This window comes from Hyperolius riggenbachi, chromosome 2 (assembly GCF_040937935.1).
Source record: "Hyperolius riggenbachi isolate aHypRig1 chromosome 2, aHypRig1.pri, whole genome shotgun sequence".
Classification (NCBI taxonomy): Eukaryota; Metazoa; Chordata; class Amphibia; order Anura; family Hyperoliidae; genus Hyperolius; species Hyperolius riggenbachi.
The window spans coordinates 213,134,402-213,157,267 of record NC_090647.1 but is presented as its reverse complement, the minus strand read 5'-3'; the positions used below and the strand labels follow the sequence as shown (position 1 = coordinate 213,157,267).

General features: G+C 41.5%; 1 protein-coding gene across 3 annotated transcripts in view; it reads right to left on the bottom strand.

The window, feature by feature from the left end:
• TMCO3 (transmembrane and coiled-coil domains 3) overlaps positions 1 to 22,866 on the bottom strand; it is a 60,004-nt gene that overhangs the window by 27,667 nt on the left and 9,471 nt on the right. For all 3 annotated transcript variants that reach the window (XM_068268096.1, XM_068268094.1, XM_068268095.1), the window contains exons 3-10: positions 21,287 to 21,466; positions 14,137 to 14,322; positions 11,736 to 11,864; positions 11,160 to 11,252; positions 9,652 to 9,838; positions 7,762 to 7,879; positions 6,758 to 6,953; positions 1,844 to 1,994 (exon numbers count right to left, since the gene is read on the bottom strand). In XM_068268096.1, coding sequence (XP_068124197.1) covers positions 1,844 to 1,994; positions 6,758 to 6,953; positions 7,762 to 7,879; positions 9,652 to 9,838; positions 11,160 to 11,252; positions 11,736 to 11,864; positions 14,137 to 14,322; positions 21,287 to 21,466 — 1,240 coding nt within the window. The remainder of the gene's footprint in view (positions 1 to 1,843; positions 1,995 to 6,757; positions 6,954 to 7,761; positions 7,880 to 9,651; positions 9,839 to 11,159; positions 11,253 to 11,735; positions 11,865 to 14,136; positions 14,323 to 21,286; positions 21,467 to 22,866) is intronic.

The following is a 22,866-nucleotide window of genomic DNA, read 5'->3' as shown; positions in this document are numbered from 1 at the left end:
TACGAGGCAGACCCCCTCCACATTGCCAGATGTGCATCCATGTCTCTGCTAATTACCCCTCACATCTGCTTTGCTCCCAGCCTCTTCTAGGCACAAATTCTTCTGACAACCAGGAACATTGCCCAAGACAAATCTTCCACACCCTGTAGTCTGGATTCTCAAATGCTGCTAACAGGAATGCATCCCCCCATGATGGCAGATTATAATTCACACCAGACAAACAAAGGACAAATCAATGAGGTGAAGCTGGACTCACCAGGGCAGTAAGTTCTTCTCACAGGATCTGCAAAGCTGCAGGCAGAGAATATAACTGATCCTTGGGACACACAGCCCACATCTGCCATGAATAACTTGATTCTGTCTCCTCTGAAATTCTCATCTCCATGTGCACTTCACTTCAGGTGTTGTCTTCCTGACTGCTGCCATCTACTGGGCATGTGCGGAAGACATGCAAAGCATGTAAGGAGATGTAGTCTTTAGAAGACTGGCAATTTTTTTGTACCTTTCACTGGGTTTACTCCCCTCTCTCCCAACACGCTGAAGCCGGGAAATGTACACTCGCTTCTTGTATTTTCAATGTTGCATCCTCCGTGGTAAGGCTGTGCTGTTATGTGCTGATACATATCTTTATGTGACAGGCAGCCACACGCAGTGATTATGCACGGATCTGTATACTGCCGTGGCTGCAGCTCGCTATCATAAAGCGCTGATAGTCAGCTGGAGCCGGCAGTTTATAGATCCGTGCATAATCACTGCATGTAGCTGCCTGTCGCATAAACATATGTATCAGCACATAACAGCACAGCCTTGCCACGGAGGATTCAGCATTGTAAATACAATAAGCCAGTGTACATTTCCCGGCTGCAGCGTGTCGGGAGGGAAGTAGAGACAGCGGAAGATACAAGTGTGCTCTCTGTAATGCTGCACGCTCCGGGGCACATCAGGCTGTTCACAGCCACACTTACTCTGCTGCGAGGCATGGGGGGGGGGGGGGGACAGACACAGTGGGGGGCACAGGGGCAGCCAACTCGCATATAAGCCGTGGGGGGGCTATTTTTTGAGCTGAAAAATTCGTTTTATATGCGAGTATATATGGTACATTATTGTCTTCCAAAAACAGAAGGTAGCTGCATGTGATCAGCAGGAATGGTCAATGAGATGCAAATAGTTGTGTTGATGCAGCATTATGCAAATTTTGTATGCAAATGTATGCAGCTTAAGCATGAACCAACCAACTCCTGCTGAGGTAAAGTTCAATTGGTCCATTTTCAAGCTGCATACATTTGCATACAAAGTTTGCATAATCCTGCATCAGCTCTCATTTGCATTTCATTGACCAGCCCTAGTGATTAGTTACCCCTTGTTTAAATTAGAGCACCCATAATGCATCACTTCGGGACAATAGGTGGAGCCATGCAAACATCTCCTTTGTTCTTTGCCTTTGTCAGACAGCCATTTACCCAGAGCTGCTGCTTTATAGCACATCTAGGTTATTAGCAAAGGGCTTTTAGGTTTCTTTTGACCCACTATATAAAATCTAGGTCTCTAACTTAATCGACAATCAAATTCAGTAAGGGGCTGAGCCTAGTAACGCAGTTGTGTCCACTTCTCAGCATCTGTAATGTTGATGTGCAACTTAAAAGTGGTCACAACTGCGCTAGTGTGCTCAGGCCCTAAATATATTAAAGATATTTCTACAGTGTGTATTCTTGTATTTTTAAAAGCTTATTATCAATAAACAGCATGAAAAAAAAAAGGTTACGGTTTTGTTTTTTGAGCCGGTAACATCACAGTGGCCACGGCAATGATTACATTCATTAAATTGTTATTTAGCATTATGTACCTATAGATGCAAAGAAAATGATAGCCAGGAAATCTCTGATAGGTTCAATGCAAGACAGAACTTCCTCTGTGACCATGTGTCCCTGGGAAGAGATAAGTGCTCCAGCCAGAAAGCACCCCAGTTCCATTGATACATCCAGTAGTTCTGTTACCTACAGGACACAAACGTAGGTTTTAGGATAACACATTCCCTGTTATGGATTCACAAATTAAGTAAAACTGTAAACTTACATTAGTTCATAACATGAAGAAAGAAAAATAAAACATCAGAAGTAGCCCATACACCATACGCCCATAGACAGGACACAGGAGGGAGCGCACCAGCAAGCAGGTGTGTGCGCTGTGCTACCAACACTGTGCAGGGGCCCAGGGGAGCACCAGATGAGGGATCCGCCAGTTGGCCCTGTACTGTAACAGTTCCATAGATTTTTAATAGACTTGGAAGTTGAAATCTATTTAAAAAAAAAAAAAAACAACCATTTGCAGAGTGTGGTTCCCTCTCTGATCAGATTTCGGTCAGAGAGGGATCTATCTGTTGAACAAATTGGATGGCCATCTGCCAATGTATGGCCATCTTTACAAGTCTAAATCTTCTCCATAAGCTTCTTGTACTGGTTTGAATACATCTGCCCCTCAGATACGGAAATATATTAAAATCCTAATCCAGAACTGATCAGCTTTCTTTGCACAAATGAACAGCAGATGCTTGTGTGCCAATAGGAGGTTGTTGTGTTCCAGCACTGAGCCTGCAACCGAACCCTACACTTCAACATCCCTAATATACAGTCAGTCAGTCTGTATCGACAACTATATTTAAAGGTCACTTTTACTGCTGCCTGATAATGCTTCAGGTGCCCCACCCATGTTACAGGTGGCTGAGCAATCCCTACCAGGACACGGAACTCTACAGGACATACCAAACACAAATAATAATGAATGAGAGAATGCCAAGTTACATTGTCAGCACTTGGTGAATTCAGTTCACATGGAGAACTGGGGAAATGTCTGTGGACATTCTCGTCTAATGTTACTTCAGTCTACAGGGGCTAAAATCAGCCATATAGCACTCCCATTTCTAATATAAGGCTGGTTCACACGTGCTTCTGCCAAGCTTTTGCTCAGCGTCACGTTCAAATGCCAACGTCTTTTTTTTTTCTTCTTCTTCCCCCAAAACTCCAGCGTTTAAAGAGACTCTGAAGTCTCCCGAAAATGAGGTTTTTACTTTAAAAACCTCATTAACATTATTGCCCACGGCTGAAAACTCCCTCAATCACCCCAAACTCACGGGTACATTGCAGGCTCCTTCCGCATAGAGGCAGCGCAGCTCTCCCTCTATGCGCGTCAGTCAGCCTGGATCGCCGGCTCTCCCCTGCCCCTCTCAGTTTTTCTTCACTGAGAGGGGCGGGAAGAGGCGGAGATACGCGCTGATTGACGCGCATAGAGGTGGCAGCAAAATCCACGACCAAGAAAGTCGTGGATTTTGCCTGCCAATAAAGGGGTGAGTTTGGAGTAATTGAGGGTGTTTTCAGCCGCGGTTCTGCGGCATTTTAAGAGGGGCAATAATGTTAATGAGGATTTTAAATTAAAAACCTCATTTTCGGGAGACTTCAGAGTCTCTTTAACAGCTAAGCTTCTATTGTCTTTTGAAGGCATAGAGCGTTGCGTTTTCTGGGCTTTTGCAGGAAAGGGCTGGAATTGGTGTCTGCAGAAAGCGGAAATGCAGGCTTTTGTTGGCCTTCATTGGCTTTTACTGGCATTAAAATGCAACGCTAGCAACCACAAACTACTTCTAGAAGCTGCTTGTTGATTTTGAGATGAGACGCCAAGATCTACTGACAGGCTTTCAAGAAAGCCTGCAAAAGCTTGTACTGAATACTCAGAATTCACTTGCATGGGATGGTAATAGACAACGCACGGCGGGAACCTCAGCAACCCACTCTGCCGTCTCTATGACGGCAGTGTTCCTGTGAGCCGGTCAGAAGCCGCTTTCATTGGCTCCTGACCCTGCCTATCAATGTAAGCCAATGGGAGCTGCTTACGTAGACAGACATGGTCAGGAGCCAATGAAATCGGCCCCTGACCCGCTCACAGGGCTCTGCCGTTATAGAGACAGCAGAGCAAGTGAGCAGCAGTGGGGAGACAGCAGCGAAATCGTCGGGAGTGACGAAAGCCGCGAGAATGCGCGGCGTCGGTGTATTGAAACCTACGCCCTGGCAGCCAGATAGCCATCAAAACATGGCGTAGACTTCAATTAGTGCAGTCCTTAACCACTTCCCTACCACGCTATTTTGTGCTGATCTGTGCTGCGTGGGCTCTCCAGCCCACAGCAAAGATCAGGTTGCAGCCAGGCCGATCAGACTTCCCCCCTTTTTTCCCCACTAGGGTGATGTCCTGCTGGGGGGGTCTGATCGCCGCCGGCTGCTTGCGCTTGCGGGGGGCTCTTCAAAGCCCCCCTCCGCAGCGCTTCCTGGCCTCCTTCCCTCCCTCTCCCTCCCCCTGTGAGCGGCGCAGGACGGATTTCCGTCCTGCGCCTGATGGGATAGGCTTTAGCCTATCAGATGCCGGTGATCCCCGGCCAATCAGAGGCCGGGGATCACCGATCTCCTCTACGGCGCTGCTGCGCAGCAGCGCCGTATACATGTAAACACCGGGGAAGGTCTTCCCCGTGTGTTTACATTTACCCTGCGAGCCGCCGATCGGCTCGCAGGGTGTTCACGGAGACACCCATGGAATACACTTCAGGATTCAGGGGCGTGTATATACGCTCCGAGAATCCGGAAGTGGTTAAGTAGTTAAAAAGGCACCATAACAACATAAAGCAGAATGTAATACATTATTCAAGATACCTAATTTTATGCGAATTATCCTGGTTTTGGTACCAGAAACATTTCCTACATCTTTATATTGGATATATTGGTATGTAACCCCGCCCTCCTAGTGATGTCACACAACCTGTCCTACAGCACTCTGGGAAAACCAGGTTTTTCTTCTGCTCACTTGTGCACCTTGTCAGCAGCGAAAATGTCATAACCTGTGATAAATTTAAAGGACAACCGAAGTGACGTGACATGATGAGATAGACATGTGTATGTATAGTGCCAAGCACACATAACTAGGCTGTGTTCATTTGTTTCTTTCTATGCCTGAAAGAGTTAAAAATCAGGTATGCAAGTCACAGTTTCTAACTGGGTCGAACTGGGTCAGACTATAGCACAACACTTACTGATAAGCAATTACAGCCATAAAATACTTTCCTATCAGTAAATGGCTTAAGAGATAAAAAAAAAGGTCAATAGTTCATAGATTTTAGCTCTGGCTTACTTCCATGCATGTGTCATTGAGCAGAGAAAATGAAACAGTAAAAAAAACTTTAAAAACTAGATTTAAATATAAAATAAAACTGTGGGATACCTAAAAAAAAAGAAAGAAAAAAAAAAAACGAACGAGGATTGATGCAATTCTTTTTCTCATCTGTTTATTTTTACCTCGGATGTCCTTTAAGACTGCCATAAAAATTAAGTGTATATATTATGGGCCTAGAGGAAGCCATGCAAAGCACTCATTTTTGGTGCTGGCAGTAGGCGTTGTCCTTGGCAGTACCATAGCTTGCAATGTTAATTGCAGGCTATGAAGCCCTGGCATGCTTAGAATCAGCAGACTCAACAATAGATTCTTCAACACTCGGCAAAAGGTGGTATTACATTCAGGAAGCAGCAGAAAAATCAGCAAGCGGACATCTTTCTTCGGGAAGTAGGAGAAGGAAGGATAGTGTTAGGTGTAGGAGTATCATGGTTAGTGGTAGGGGTAGGAAGGTTTGTGTTAGTAGTAGCATGAATGAGGTTCATGTAGGTGTAGCAGTAGTGGAAGAGTTAGTGCAAGTGTAGTGGCAGTGAGATACGGCAATGGAGGGATAGTGTTAGGTGTATCAGTCAGAGGATTAGTGTTCGGTTTAGTGGGAGTGTTAGTGTGGCTGTGTAATAGCTGTGTTCATTTCAGCAACACATAGCCTGTGATAAGCAAGAACAGCAGAAATGCATAGACCTCATTGTCTGTTGTTTTCACTTACTCGTTACGTTTCAGTGCATTACGGTAATGCACCGCTGCATGCACTTGTGTCCAAACTCATCACGGACCTTATGGTCAGTGAATGGCATCTGCACCACAACAGAAAGGAATGCATAGCAACTGAGTTACGTTGTAAACATAAGGCCGCCAACGTTGCATATTGTGAATGAGACCTTAGGCCCTGCAGCTTCCCTTAGATACTTATACGCGCTAAATCTGATGCTTTACAAATGTTAGCATTTCAGAACCTTTAATATACGGCTATGGGATTCCAGGAAAGTCATATTTAGGATTAAGACTAATTGTTTATCCCGTCAGTTTATTTCCTCTTAGGCTTGAGTTACAAAGAGGGAGGATAGAATAAAACTTCAAAACTTTATGTTTAAAATATGAAAAGTTGAAAACCGCTGAAAAGATTCATGAACTAAATTTATGAGAACATAAATTACATATGACCAGACGTCATAGCATATTTCCAACACGACTGAATGTGCAGAGTTCCTGCAGGGCACAGAAACACATTTGTGCACAGTAATATATTCAGCAGCAGTAGTGAGAAGTGTAAAGCCCTCATTTTCTCTCTCTTTGGCGCATGTATGGATTTCACAGTTCTGACAGCTACAGAGAGGAATTTCCAGTTTACATAAACTGCAGAATATACAGACGTATTCATTCCTGGTATACAAAGACCACCCTGTGCTGCTTGACAATCAAAATCTAATAAAGCTTACTGACACCATCTATGCACACAAACTACACAAATATTGGCATTACTAATAATGAAGCCTGAACTGCAGTTTTCTATATAAACACAATCTAAAATAAAGTATAAACTAAATGAACAGCTTACCGTGAGCATAAGGAAAATAAATGCAGAAATTCCCATGACCAAAATTTCTTTATTTCCTTTGCTTTCAGCGTGCAGTTTTCGGTAATAAGGTCCTACGAGATAGGTCTTCATAACAAGACAGACAAGGAAGACCGCAATCAAAGAGAAAAGTATTTGTCCAATCAGTGCCAATATTCGGAAAAACTCCAGCACTAGACTAGGGACAAAGCAAAAGTTACAATTACACAATATATGGAAAAAACAGGCCAAAAATATCTAAAAGTGGTCTGAAACTCAGCATTTCTTCTTTGCTCTAAAAGATTGCTTACAGCTTTAAACTTACTACCAGAAGAAAAAAATCGTAGCAGAACAGCATTCAAGCAGTTAAACAAAGCACTTTGTCCTGCAGTGGAAAGCCCCTTCAGCTTATGATCCATATCTGAAGAGGAGATAATATCTTTTGTTTACATTCCTCTCTTGTTACATTCCTAGAGGTGCTGAGAAGGAGCTCTCTCTGCTTCTAGCATGCACACAGTTCAGAAGAGCTCACTAGATTTTAATAAATAATAAAAAGCAGCTTGAATAAAATGCAATGGCAGATTTCAGAGCAGATAAACTGTACTTTGAGAACTTGTAATTTGTAGACAATAGACAGACAATATTACTTGGTAACTGTATGGGTAATAACAAGCAGAACAACAGATTTTTATTAAATGTTTGTCAGAGTTTTATTCCACTTTAAGAGCAAGAAGAGATAGTAAAAATATAGTCAGCCATACATGTTTGTACTTTCCGCTACACAGAATAATAGTAATAATTATTACAATGTTTATACTGTTATTGAAAATATCATTAGGATTTGGAAAAGTCTGATGTTACAAGTCATTTTTGTGACTGTGCTGACCTGAGGCATTAAACTAAAATCATTAACCCAAAGTATAGAAAGATGAGGGGAGAATGAATAACATACAAAGGAAAAGTAAAGCCTCTAGACAATGTCAGTAGTGTTAGATCTGAAGGATCACCTGGAGTATGTGTTCCCTCCTGCCTGAATTAGAGTTGGCATTGCAGCTATGAACAAGCTGAGCTGGACATCCTGCATTACAAGCATGCCAAGTAGTACACTGCTATAGTCAAGGTCACCTGCAGAGACAAAAGTAATGCTTTTAAAGGTTAAGCATAAAAAGGAGGACACATCACTACCTTGAACAATGCCATATTTTGTTTTTTTCATAAATATTTAGTTTTTTCATAAGGAGGTACAAATCTTACACAACCTGTGAATGTTCATATTAGTACCGGTAATGCATATCAAGCTTCCTCTGGTTTTTTCCCTTCCAATACAATGGACCAGCCCAAACTCCCCTTTAAACAGCACCACTCCCTCATGTATCTCTACTCATGCAAGCTGATCCCAATAATAACAGTTTGTTTTAAGTATAATTTTGGTTTAAAAAGATGGCTTGCATTACAGTTGTTACTGAGATAGGAGTGATTGCACACATATGCCAGCACTCTTAAATAGGAGAACCCCACCTCCCTATGGAATAAGTGTCACTGCAGTAAAGGGCAACACATTTTACTTCCTGCTTAGTGCAGACATCAAAGAGGCAAAGTTTCCTAAAAAATGTTTTAGAAGATGCAGACTGAATCTGAAAAACATTTAAAGAGGAGCTGTCAGCCATACTATCTCAGAAAACATACATATATAAGTAGATAAATACTTGCTCTACTTACATAATATATGTATTGCACTGTCCACGTTTTGATTTTAGTGATTTTTCTACAGTAAAAAAAAAAGAAGAAAAAAAAAGAAAGGAAAATCTTTCCTAGCATGTCCCATTTTAACTGAGGATATTTTGAAGCCAATCCTGATTTAATTTCCTCCCTTACTCTCCTCTGCCTAATCGTGTATGCACTATAGAAAGGGCATTGTCTCAGCATAAGAAATATTGGCCAGAGAGGAACAGAGGTGTGGGAGGGGAAAACAGGAGGGAAAGAGGCTTCAGCCAATCAGGCTGTATTAGTTAAGTCTGAAGGGAAGAAAAGAAGCAAAAAAGGACAACCCGACATGCCCTGCAACTTCCTTTTTGCGTACCAAATTTTGTGTGTACCAAATAAAAGTCAGGTAAACTGGGGAATGATCATTTATCAACAACAAAAAAGTTAGTGATTTTAACTTTTGGATTACCTGGTTAGCATCCTTCTTACTTGTTTACCAGATATGAATAAAGAATTGATTTTTTATTTTATGCCCGACAGTTACACTTTAAAGGCTTTCGATTACAAAATCCATTTATAAATTATAGAGATCTTTGTACTAAAAGTAGAGTAACTCTTTAAAATGGCACCAATGGGAGTCCACCTTTTCCACTCACAGAACACAGGAAAGTGTGAGTGTGTGTCTAAGTGTGTACATAAACACAAAATCTAAAGGTGGCCGCACCACATACAATTTTAGAATATCTTTTCAATTCAAGAATTGCAATCAATTTTTCTGACGGATTGTAATATTTAGAAAATCGGACCAATGTACCATCATACACATGTTTTTCCCAAATTGTAAAAAAATGATTGCAAACTGAGAAAATTGCTGGGAAGTATATATATATATATATATATATAAGGAAATTGACAATTTACCATACACAATTCAAATTTCATAAAAAATTTAAAAAAAAAAAAAAAAAAAAAAAAAAAAAAAAAGGTCCAGCACTCCCAATAGGCATTTATTGAACTAAAAATGGGAAATCTGATCGGATTTCTCCCTCGAATAAAAGATAAAGAAAAAAAAAAACACCTTTAAATTTTTATCGAATTAACATAAAATCAGATCATTTTATTGTATTGTGTGTGGCCACCTTAAGATGAATTAAACGGTAACATCACAATTACAGTACATTTTTCCCTCTTACCATCTTTATCTCCACGGGAGCCACCAGCAAGAAATCTAGACACTAAGGGTGTACTGGACAGAGACAAGCAAGTTGATATGAACACACTCTGAGTAGGTCTGATTTGCAGGAAGTGTCCCCAAAGTAAACCAAATGCAATCATTAGAACGGTCATGAAGCATGGTCCTTGTACAGCAATCTTCCAAACCTGCAGGACCACAAAATTGTTCAGTCTTTGCCAACTTAAAAACCAGCATTTAAAACAACTCTACACAACATTTATAGCGATTTTATTTAGCATAGAACATTTTAACACAAACTTCTTTGAATCTTAGGCACAGTGGGCATGAAGCTCCTCTCAGGCCTATTCTGCTGTCTGACTTCTTTTGGGGATGATATTCCCTCATTCTGCCCTACATAAGTCATGAGGAAGTAAAATAAATTATCTCCACAGTAGGTATGAATACTACTTCTAGGTTGTCAACAGAGCATGTTTGGACAGCCACTAAAATATAATTCCCAATTCCTGTTTCCATGACAGCAAGAGAGTTGAAATCTCCCCAACACACACAGCAATACAGTCTATACAGAGGCATCACACTCTCCCTCCTCAAACCCCCCTTCCCCCTTTGGTTGAGGGGGCTGCACTGTAGTATGGTTTGGGAGCCACACTGATACTGAAGGGATGGCAAGAACTACTTGACTACTCCTGCACTTCTACCTTCCAGATACACAGTACTAATGAGCTTTACTACGCCTTGCCCTGTTTACCTCAGTCAATACCTCAATCAATCCTCCAATTTACTGTAACCTGGGGGGGGGGGGGGGGGGGACAAGCATTGCTCCACAAACATTATGAAGACTGAACTGGTGATCAGGAGATAGCAAGGAGCCAAAAATTACTAAAGAGCTAAACAGTAGGTAAGGTCTATGAGATGCTGATAATTGAATACATGCAAAGTTTATGTTAATTTACACTGCTTGAAATTCGATAAATCAAATGTAGTAGCTACTGCAAAAAAGTTCCATAAAGCGAACATACATATTGAGTAAATCAGAATTATTAAGCTTTGCACACATGTACAAGGACTGTCACAATTGGATCCCTCGAGTGACAGTTCAGGGCATAAATTATCTTACATACGTGTTTTTGAAGTGATCAAATTCAATCAAATACAACCGAAAGAAACACACATTTTGGAACTGTTAGGCTAGAACCAGGGAAGTAGTATGTGCCAAGCAAAGCAAACCCACCCACACCTCCAAAAAACACATTCCAATTCAGCTAGCGTTCCTGCCAAGATAGCTTTAATTTAAAAATCCTTTTCTCCTGATATCACCCCATGTGAGACTGAACTAACGCGTGTGAAGCAGGACTTGAGATCACAAACTAAGCTGTGCCCACCAGGCAAATACTTCCATCAAATATTCCAACATTTCATACATGTTACTGCAGTGTGTCATGCCTTTTGGACTTGTAGATTACTAGATAATAAGCTAATCACAAAAGAGATGGACAGGTAACATACCTTTCTCAGCCTTTCCGGAGAGAACTCCAAACCAACAAGAAAGAGGGTGAAAAAGACACCAAACTCACCCAGAGTTTCCACTTGGACAATAGACTGAGAAAAAAAAAGTAACAAGTTTTGGTTTGTTTATAGAACATGCACAAGTAATCGCATAACCCTTGCAAAACACACATTTGATGGACAGAAACTATGTAACTGTAACATTCACACAGGGTCACCGACAAAGATAAAATATTTATACCATGGACACAGAAATAAGAATTTCCATAATATTTTTCTTCATTTTCTATCTTAGGGCTGAGACACACTGCAAAGTGCTTTTCGATCAGTTCTCGTTTTTAAAAACACGAGGCCATTGACTGGCATTAAAATTGCAGCAAAGTTACCGAGATCATGATTTTTTAAAAAATATCATCCATTATTACTCACATGATGTCCATTATCATCATAAATGATCAAAAGGAAAGTTTGTTTCCCAAAACATTTTCCGTATCATTTACCATCTGTACTATTTGAAATCTAGTCACTAGGTGGAAAGATGAATATAAGAACATCAGTTGACAAAAAAAATATTACCTTTATACTGTTTAATCCAGATGGACCTAGGAGAACCCCACAGATGATATATCCAAACATAGTTGGCAGCCCAATCATCGTACACACCCATCCACAAGGAAGAGACAGCATAACTATGGTTACAATATCCTACACAACAAAATGGAAGTGCATCAGTGAAAAAAAAAAACATAACTACATAACATTATGTAATAACTGTAGAAATAACTAGATTTAGAAGAGTAATTCTCTTTTCTATCTCTGGGTGTTCCTCCAGCAGAAGAATTACATGCACTGAATGACTGGGCTAACAAAAAAAATAGGCCACCACGGCAAAAGCCATAGCATAGAGGTAAAGGAATTGCCTTTGATACAGGAGGATGGGTGTTCAAGTCTGGGGCTTTCTAATTTAGCTGTCTGATTAGTTACAGGCTTCTCAGGATTTCAACAGCAATTACACACAACAGCACACTTTCACAGCCCTGAGTGCAGGAATGATTTCAGTGATAGAAAGTGTGTGCGAGAGACACACAGAGGATAACCACGGCAGAACAAACCAAGTGGGGAGGGGACTACCAGGTCAGCAAAGCTGGTTACTGACAGAAAAGCTGACCCATATTATAAATTACCACTTCCAAGAAGCTTTGAAATATAAAGCTCTGCTTGAAAACTGATGTCTTCCCTAGTACCTACAAGTTTGCAGGGTAATCAGAATAACCCATTTTCGTCATAGTGATCCTTTAACCACTTCGCATTCCGGCCGGTTTTCCATTTAACTACTAGAGCCATTTTGACATTTAGCTATGCCCCTATTAAATCAATAACTTTTTCACTACTTATTACATCCTAGTGATATATGCACTGTTTTTTGGGGGGACAAACTAGATTTTCTTTAGGTGCTTTCTTTTCCTCTGCAATTATTTTATTTCCTATGCATTTTAAAAGGGAAAAAGAAAAAAAAAAAAAAGTGAAAAAAGCAATTTCTCTGTTTTCTCCAATTACACAGTTTGAAAATAAACAGCGCCACTGTAAAAAAAGACTTCATATTAGATTAATCCATTGACATTTTATATTAATCAGTTTTGACATTTTAGCTATGTGTTTGTTTAATCAGCAATAACTTTATCTCCCTACCTATGCCACCTGATACTACTGAATGATACTGTATATACAGTGAGTCCCGGTTATCCGGAACTCAACTAACCAGCAGTCTCAACCAACCAGCACAAATTGCCGGCAGTATACACAGTGGCGAATGCCAACTTCTTAGGCTGTTTGCAGGTTCTGCTGTGCTCCACAGCTCCCCAAGGTTAATACACGTTCAATTACTGTTTTTTAAAATTTAAATAGAGAGTTTTGAGCGTTCAAAAAAAACAAAAAAAAAAAAAACAACAACTAGACTTTAATTGAGTAGTGTTTTTTCCCAATAATAATATTTTGGTTTTTTGTTTACTATGCATCTTAGTGGGAGAAATAAGGGGAAAATTTTTTTTCAGTTTTTACCCATTACAGTCAAAATAATTGGTGCTACAGTAGATAATCCCATATTTTATTTGGCCATTTTTTCCCCCTTATCACAAAACTTAAGTTATATTCCTGTCAAAATTTATGGTGAGGATATTTGATTCTCAACGGTGGATTTTTGCTACAGTGTGTATTTTCATAGTATTAGCCCCCCCCCTGGTTGATAGCCAGATGTGTCCCAGTAGTAGCCCCCCAGTGTTTATAGCCAGGTGTGCCCCAGTATAAGCCTGCCCCACTATAGTCAGATAGTCCTTTATTAGCCCTCCCCCCCCTCAAAAGTAGCCGGGGGTGTGTTATATTAGGTGCCCCCTCCCCCCAATGCAGTGATCGGCAAACAGCGAGAAAGTACCGCTCACCTGACCTGGTTCCAGCGGCGATCAGGGTCCCCTTCATGCAGTGCCGCAGTCAGCCTCATTATACTGAATGAATTGGGTCCTAGCTTGATGACATCATCAAGCTGGGACACGATCCATTCAGCATAGCAGCTGTAATGCACAGAGGGAACCATGATTACCACTGGGACCAGGTCAGAGATACTAACTGAATATTGGCTGCTGCTGCCCATCGCAGCATGATTTGGGGGGGGGGGGGGGGGGTGTAGTTGGATGCAGGGCAATCGGGTTGGGTGGGGGGGAAATTCGGACCCTAGGGTGGGGACCCCTAGTTAGTGTAGTTGGGGGAGGTTAATGATCACAGGCGCATGCTAGCACGCGCGCTGTGCTCATTCAAACACACTAATATTCATGTTATTACATTTTACTGGAGGTACTGCAAGAACATGAATATACAGCAGCTAGGTAGTAAAATGGTTTAATACATACAATTGGTGAGAAACGTGCATGAAAAGCAAAGACTGAAGCTCATCTCCATTTGTGAAGAGCAGCAGAGAAAGAAGTACCTTAATGAAGTGGTGGTCAGCACGCGGTATGGTGGAATCTCTAGGCTTAGTCAGTATATACTGGTTATTCTGAGAGTCAATGAGCATACTGAGCCCTAAGTCATCCTCTACTTGGCGCTGAGATGTATTCCTTTTCACTTCATCTTCTTCCACTCGCAGGACCGCTTCAACATTCACACCACGAACCTATCATACAAAGAGATTGAAAATAAAGAAAAAATGTGTGTGATAATAAAGGGTAATGAGGTAATAACGTAGTGTAATGCATTCACTTAGTTACTTGATGCTATTTAATAGCATGAGTGGAAGAGTACACAAGTCTTACAATTTAATCTACTTTGCAGCAGGTTACACTCAGCATTTAGACAATGACCTTCCTACCTTCATCACTCCTTTTTGGCTCTAGACCAATGGGGAGCATCAGAGGGAGATTTCTTACAGAGCTCAGTGTAGCTGTTGTGCACTAGTCAGGAGTTCCTGAATAACGTTCAGGATGCGAAGCCCACGCTTATGGGCAACACCAGACTGTAAGAAGGATAATTGATTAACAAAGGCTAGGGGGGCTTTATACTGCTGCAAGCAGTACAAATTTGCTGCCGTCATAGGGAGAATGATATTAGACCATATCTCTGCTGAGATCTGACCTTGGGTAAGGTGATAAATGATCGGAAGCAGGCAGGCATCAATCATTTACTACATCTGTAAAGTGTATACCAAACTTATATCACAGGTCAATGATCCAACTGAATACAACCACAAATGGCTAGGAACATTTGACTATTCAAGTGGAACAACAGAGGCATGATTTGAACCCTATTGATCATCTATGAGTGGCCTTGAAGTGCAATCTGGAGAAGGCACTGTTGAAATCTGACACAGCTAAAGCAGTTTGCTCAGAAAACTACTACCTCAATGAGAGCTACAGGAATTGGTTGTTTGCAGGGATTGCTTGTGCAACAAAGTCTTAGTCCCATCGCATTTGTCCATACCATGTCCTGAGTTCATTTTTAAAATTCTGTGAAATCAAAGCACTACAGCAATGCCTGATGATTGTTAAATATAGAACAAACAATAATGGTTGTCAATTACATTTGCCAATTTCAAGTGATTGTTGGTTTTCCGCAGAGAGGTAAAAACATTCGTGTGTGTTTGTGTGCGTTACTACGTCTATGACATCCTGGCTTATTAGTTTAACCCCAAATTGTTCTAAGGCTGTAGGGACAGATTCAGACTAACACTGTAGTAGGCTCCTTTGAGGGACAGACACTGGCATTTATTTATTAGATCTACATAGTAAAATGCTGTGTAAAATGTCAGCACTACAGTAAATAAAAGCATAACATTTTGTGTGTAGTATGTGCATCCATCCCATCCTTCTGTACTTCTGGTTGTGAGAAAGGAGAACTCTGCAAGCAGACTAGGACTGGGTTGTAGTGGTGTGTTCACAACTGCAAGCAAGGCAGGCAGTGGGAGCTACTGTGCGGTTCAGATAGTAACAAGACTCATGTGATGTATTCTGTGAAGCATTGCAGAAGAAAGTGTCTGTGCTATATAAATACATAATAAAAATAGTAATCAGCTGCCTGGGAGATTCAGTGTTAGTGATTTTACTAAGCCCTATCAGTTAGAAAAAGAAAAGGTTCTTCTACATAAGGTGGTTACTATGATGAGAAAAGAGCTCATGTGCAGGTGGGCTTTAAACCCCAATTCACATGTTTCTGTATAGATAAACACAACACCTGATTTCAGGGAACCAGACACAGAATTTCAGATAAACTGAGTCAAAGATCTGCTTTCATCTAAAACAAAATGGGAATTTGGAGATACATGACAATCAAACAGCAAGACTAATTATGAATTATTGTAAAAGTAACAGACTCACCTGGAACCCCTTATTTTTATTATTTCTACCTGTACTGTGGAATATATTCTGGGGAGAACACTGTTTATGTATACATAAATTACATTTTTAGTTTTGAATCTTAGCATTTAGAAAATAAGATGGGCTTATTGTCTGACAACAGCAGCTTGTACTGCAGAGCAAGTACAGGAAGGACAGGCAATAACTGTTACATTGCTGCATATTGAAGGAAGTGAATGTACCTGAAGGGAGCGATTCTACCAGTGCCCTACTGTGCAGAGAATGTTGTATTGACAAATGTCCCCTGAAACCAAAAGCCACTCATGGTAAATTAATCTAAAAAAAAAATTTGTAGTCTGCAACCAGTATGTAATGTCGTTACTGTAAATTGATTTGGTGGCTTGTAAGAATTTTAAGAATGTGTCCACTCGTGGTTTTTTTTTTTTTTTTAATGAAACGATATATATGAGTGGAGTTTGTCTTTAGTAGGCCAGGCACCTGAAGAAGGGCAGAAGCCTGAAACGTTGTGCCAGCCTGTACTGCATAATCTGTCTGAATATGTTCCAGTAAAAGAAGAGAAGTCATTTAAGGTTGAGATTGTACATTTGTTTGAAGTTGGAACTATGGAAGCTGCCACATTCATTTCTGTGTGTGTAACATACGTAACATACGGTATATACAGTAAATTTAAAAAGAAGACAAGCAGCATTTTCTAAACGGTAATGGCATCCGTCCTATTCATTTAAGCAGAGGTTTTCTTTAATAAGGGAGGGAAGAATGTAACTGCATAGCTGCCACTTCAAATTACTAGCACAGTTACAAAATGCATGGCGGGGGGGGGGGGGGGCATGGTGAATTATTTTCTGGTGTATTGACTGAAGGCAAACATTGAACCTGACAGCATCACCCCACATTGTACTATACAGTTTAGTACAGTATAAAACAATCAGCCAGCCATTGATTGTGATCCAACATATGAAATTATGTGCACAAGATTAAATATGATCAGTTTCCAGGAAACCATCAAGCTTCAGGCAGATTCAGTGCATACAAGAAGGAAAGACCAAATAGTTGCACAAAGAATATAATCCAATAATAGTCCTTTATTGTAAGAGTATGGGACACTTTAAAACATGTTACCATCTGGGGTGGGGGCAAGCAAGGTTTGAGGGCAATCTGTATATCCCCCTCCTCCCCCCCAAAAAAGGCCACCAAAAAATCTGGGAACACAATTTTGGAGCACTTCATGCTTCCATCTGCTGAAAAGCTTTATGGAGATGAAGATTCCATTTTTCAGCACGACCTGGCACCTGCTCACAGTGCCAAAACCACTGGTAAATGGTTTACTGACCATGGTATTACTGTGCTCAATTGGCCTGCCAACTCTCCTGACCTGAACCCCATAGAGAATCTGTGGGATACTGTGAAGAGGAAGTTGAGACGCAAGACCCAACACTCTGGATGAGCTTAGGGCCGCTATCGAAGCATCCTGGGCCTCCATAACACCTGAGCAGTGCCACAGGCTGATTGCCTCCATGCCACGCCGCATTGAAGCAGTCATTTCTGCAAAAGGATTCCCGACCGACCAGTATTGAGTACATAACTGAACATAATTATTTGAAGGTCGACTTTTTTTGTTTTAAAAACACTTTTCTTTTATTGGTCGGAAGAAATATGCAAATTTTTTTAGATAGGAATTTTGGGTTTTCATGAGCTGTATGCCAAAATCATCAATATTAAAACAATAAAAGGCTTGAACTACTTCAGTTGTGTGTATTTGAATCTAAAATATATGAAAGTCTAACATTTATCAGTACATTACAGAAAATATTGAACTTTATCACAATATGCTAATTTTTTGAGAAGATACTGTATAACATTCAATGAAATCAAAACGTGGACAGTACAATACATGTGCTTTGTAAGTTGATCAAGTCTTTATCTACTTATATGTGTTTTTTTCCCTGGCATAGTATGGCTAATCCTGCTGCTTTAATCCTTATTTTTGTAACTCCTAGTGTGCAGGTAAGTGGTAGGGCAGGTAGGCACAAGAGGGACACCTGCATGCAGTGCCCCCTGCTGGTCACATAATTAATGATTATGTGCGACCGAGCTCTCGCTCCTGCCTATGCCTAGATTGTTTCAGCTCTTGCAAAATTTGGTACTGCAGACAAAGGTGTAATTATTTGCACCTTGTTATTGGCTGACAGGCTGCCTGCGGACCAAAGTGTACCAGAGCTGAAAAAATTAAAAGATTTTATACATACCTGTGGCTTACTCCAGCCCCATCTGCTCGGATCGCTTCTACACCACCGCCGTCCGCAGCTTCGGGAACCGGGTCCCGTCACTTGCGTCAGTCGGAGCCAGTCTAACGCAAGAGAAGTGCGCTATTTGCTTATCTCTCCAGCAGCAGCTGGAGAGATACATAGAGAGCGCACTTCTCCTGCGTAGCTGGCCATGACTGACGTCAGTGATGGAACCCCGTTCCCGAAGCTGCGGGCAGCGGAGAATGGCGGCGTGGGAGCGATCGGAGTGGATGGGGCTGGAAAAAGCCCCAGGTATGTATAAAATCTTTTTAATTTTTCAGCTTTTGAGTCCCTTTAAATGGCAAAGTGCTGTCTGGGAGTAAGCATTTGCTTCTCTTGTGTTAAACAAAAAGGAAATCAGATTCTAAACAAAGAGTAAATCCTTTCACCATTTTGCCAGCTTGAGTCTGCTTACATGTATAACTGGTGCCCTAGCAGGTGCATGAATGGAAGTGGATATGAAAACTAGTGTTATTCCAAGGCAACTAGACGATGTATACCACAGGTTAATGGAGGAGCATTAAGCTTAGGACAGATTGCACTATCGCATGACTATTTTGTTTATTCAAAATTAACCAAATTTTGTGAGGTCAGACATTTCCTTAGTAGCATAATATAGTTTGAACTCTAACTAGGTCATTTCTGTGCATAACTCAGCATGACTTTCATGCTCGCCATCTTAAGAACAGTAACTCAGCACCTCACTCAGTTTATTCCCCTACTACACTAGTTTCTACATGCAGGTGGATCAGTAAACTGTCCTCTTTACATTAAATATCTGGGAAAGAAATGAAAGTTAACAAGTTAAAGTTACAATTTTCAATTACTTAAAATACGTTTGCAAAGCTTCAAAACATTTTCATATCAGTACTGTATGTAACACATGGGGATGGTAGCAGGTTGCATTTTGCACAGGCACAGTGCAAAGCAATTCTGGAGACTTATCATGATTTAGCAAATTCATTGTTATTTGTGCGGCAAAGGCTATTTACACCTCGTACAGAAAACAGATAACAAAACCAAAAATGCCACCAGATGGACTGCTAGCTTAAAGTTGAGAATCCTCTCTACAGGGAGATCACTTGAGCATCTCACCTACTTCTCCCGACAGAAAAATGGACTGAAACAACACTTCAAAGCTTTCTCGGTTAAAGGGACTCCGAGCAGTGCAGAAACTATGGAAAGATGCATATCATTTTAAAGCTCTCTTTCTCCTCTTTCCAATGATATATAAACCACCACCCTACGCCTTTTAGTTTTCGCTATTTTCGCGATTGAAATTGCCGCGGCCGCGATTTCGATCGCGAAAATAGAGAAAACTAAAAGGTGTAGTGCAACGATTTAGGTGTCGTCAGAAAGAGGAGAAAGAAAGAGAGCTTTAAAATGATATCCATCAAGCCATAGTTATATTGTATTACACAGGACGACACTTTCCCCAGTGTCAGCAGCTCCATTCTGCTGAATGCAGCTGCTGACTTTGACAAAAAGTCGCCCTGTGTAATACAATATAACTATGGCTTGATGGATATCATTTTAAAGCTCTCTTTCTCCTCTTTCTGACGACACCTAAATCGTTGCCCTACGCCTTTTAGTTTTTTCTATTTTCGCGATCGAAATCGCGGCCGCGGCAATTTCAATCACGAAAATAGCGAAAACTAAAAGGCGTAGGGTGGCGGTTTATATATCATTGGAAAGAGGAGAAAGAGAGCTTTAAAATGATGTGCATCTTTCCATAGTTTCTGCACTGCTCGGAGTCCCTTTAAAGCGGCGAATTACCTTATTTCAATTAAGAAAAATAAAACCGGTATGCTGTAGAGCAGTGGTCCTCAAACTAAGGCCCGCGGGCCGGATGTGGCTCCCGAAGGCTTTTTTTACTGGCCCTCCACACACAAAATGTATTACTTATAGATGCGGTGAGCTGCATCTTTAAGGCTACTTGCACACCAAGACGTTGCGTTAGGTGCCACGTTAAGGTCGCATAACGTGCACCTAACACAACGTATGGTGCTGCAAGAGCCGACGGTAGAGTGAGCCGCGTTAGGCGGCTCTATTCCGATAAAGTCTCCCAGAGTGGCGCTGATTGGCCGGCGGGACCACGTGACGCGGAGCGAGACACTCCGCATCACGTGGTCCCGCCGGCCAATCAGCGGCCAGCAGTGCAGTGAATATTAAGTAGCCATGTGCGCGGCTACTGTAGCTGGCTCTCCCCGCCTCCTCTCCGCCCCCTACTGCGCATGTGTAAACAGTCTAACGCGGCTATAGCCGCTCTAACGCCGTAGCATGCTGCACTTTCCGGGCAACGTGCAGCATTACATGTAACGCAACGTGGGCTGTGTGAACAGCCCACTTGAGTTACATTGCTGTGCGTTGGGGGAGCGTTACAGGCGCACTAACGTGCGCCTGTAACATCCCTGTGTGTAAGCAGCCTAAATATTGGTGGTCCACATATAGAATAACAGTGCTGGCACCACCCATCCACATGGAAGCCAGAAAGCAGTAATTTGCTGGTTTCCAATCAAATTCCACATCAGGTGACACTGCTGTCCAATTGGACATCAGGTTGTCTCCTGGGTATGCTTCACTGTCTGGGCTGCAAAGACATCATTTTAAGTATACTCCGGCCCCTTAGCAGTCTGAAGTATGTTGACCCGGCCCTCGACCCAAAACGTTTGGGGACCCCTGCTGTAGAGGTTCCAATCACATCGGACCTTCCCTTTAAATGCTATGTTAACAGTATCCTGATCTATCCTCCAAACCTAGGATTCTAGTGCTGCCCACTTGCCGACTATGCAGTGAGAAAGGTAGCTACACTGCCCCAAAGTGATACAAAATAACAACATTACGGATACATCTAACTTAGGGCTCATTCACACTATGTAAAACAATTATGGTAAAAAAAAAAAAAAAAATCACTAGACTATTAAGCAGATTCTACCCATAAGTAAAAAAAAAAAAAAAAAAAAAAAAAAGGCATGATCCTTACAGACTTGTTGTCATCAAATGCATGGTCTTCTATCTCCTCCTCAAGCCTATCGGCAGCTTTCCTCACGTCTTCTAGAATCTCATCAAGCATGGACAGGCTTTTATTCTGATGTTGAATGTTTTTCAGTGCTTCAACCTGATGTTTTTCAGCAGCAAGAAGCTCAACATACTCCTTTTCTTCCTAAAAAGTTTATATATTTGTATTTAAACACAGGAAACAGAATGTAATCTTACAGCTAAACATACACCTAAGAGTTAAGTACACACATCCAATTTTACCACTTCCATGCAGTGTGATAGCTTACCTACGCAATCTGTTTAAAGCATTCAAAAGGTGTTGGCCCTCATACGACAAAAAAGTGGTAAAATTGGCCAATCACCCTTAGGGAAAAATGTGACACAAATATAAATATAGGTTATTTTCAAATGTCCGCGCTCACAGTTAAAAGAACTACATAGGGGTTAAATGACCTCAAAAATGGGACAAACCCAAACCAGTCCAAAAAGTCCTGCGCTGGAGTCCACCGTGTACTGAAGCCTTTACTCCTTGCAGCCAGAAACGTTCACGTCAGGTGCATGTAAAAAGCATAAAAAGAAAGGACATAGCGTAAATCTGCATACACTGTTGTCAATTCCAACACCACATCCCAGTGTTTAAAACTCCGTCACCTCAGCCCACTCACAGGTGCCAGGACACCCCCCCCCCCCACGTGCTCGCACTCACCCTAGCAACCTCCTGTATCCCGGAGGTAGGTGTATCAGCTTAGGGGGTTAATACTCATGTAGCAGGTTCAGCTTGATATCCTCCAACCAACAGTCACTGAAACTAGAGAGCGCTGATATAGTGTAAAACCAACTATGTTTTAATAAGTAAAAAGTATTGCACTCACAAGTATAGGTGGTTAACTAGCGTATAACACAGATGTGGTCCCCGGGTAACCGCTCTGCAAGACGCCGTCTCAGATCCGCGTTAGCCACACTATCCTGTTCCGTCCTCCGGCTCACCAGTCACGTACGCCGTAGCTCCGCCCTATGCATTTCGTCATACAATGACTCATCAGGGGCTGCCGGCGTACGTTTGACTGGCATCTAAAAGCGCACCCTCGCTCCTCCCTCTCCCATCAGCAAGGGAATAGGAATAGAAATAAAGATAATAATAAAAAAATTGGAAAACCCTACTCCACCTCCAATCAAGGAGTACAGCTACGCTAAAAAATATCTTTAATATAAAACCGAACAACCTTCGGCGGCCGTCTCCCAGAGCTATCACCCTTACATAAAAATACTCCTAATCTAATACAGGACCATACCTAATCTGAACGTACGGACCACCCTCCCCATACCCTCCCCATATAGAAGACTCCTAATCTAATACAGGACCATACCTAATCTCAGCATACAAACAACCCTCCCCATACACATACAATTGAACCTAAACATCGCCCCCCTGCAGACAATATTCAGTAAACCTATTAGGCAATGTACAAGTGTCATAATCCGCTCATGTATTACTAATAAAGCAATTGATGTCTAAATCGACATTAAGGCCATTAGAGGTCAGGGAATCTAAATCGTATATCC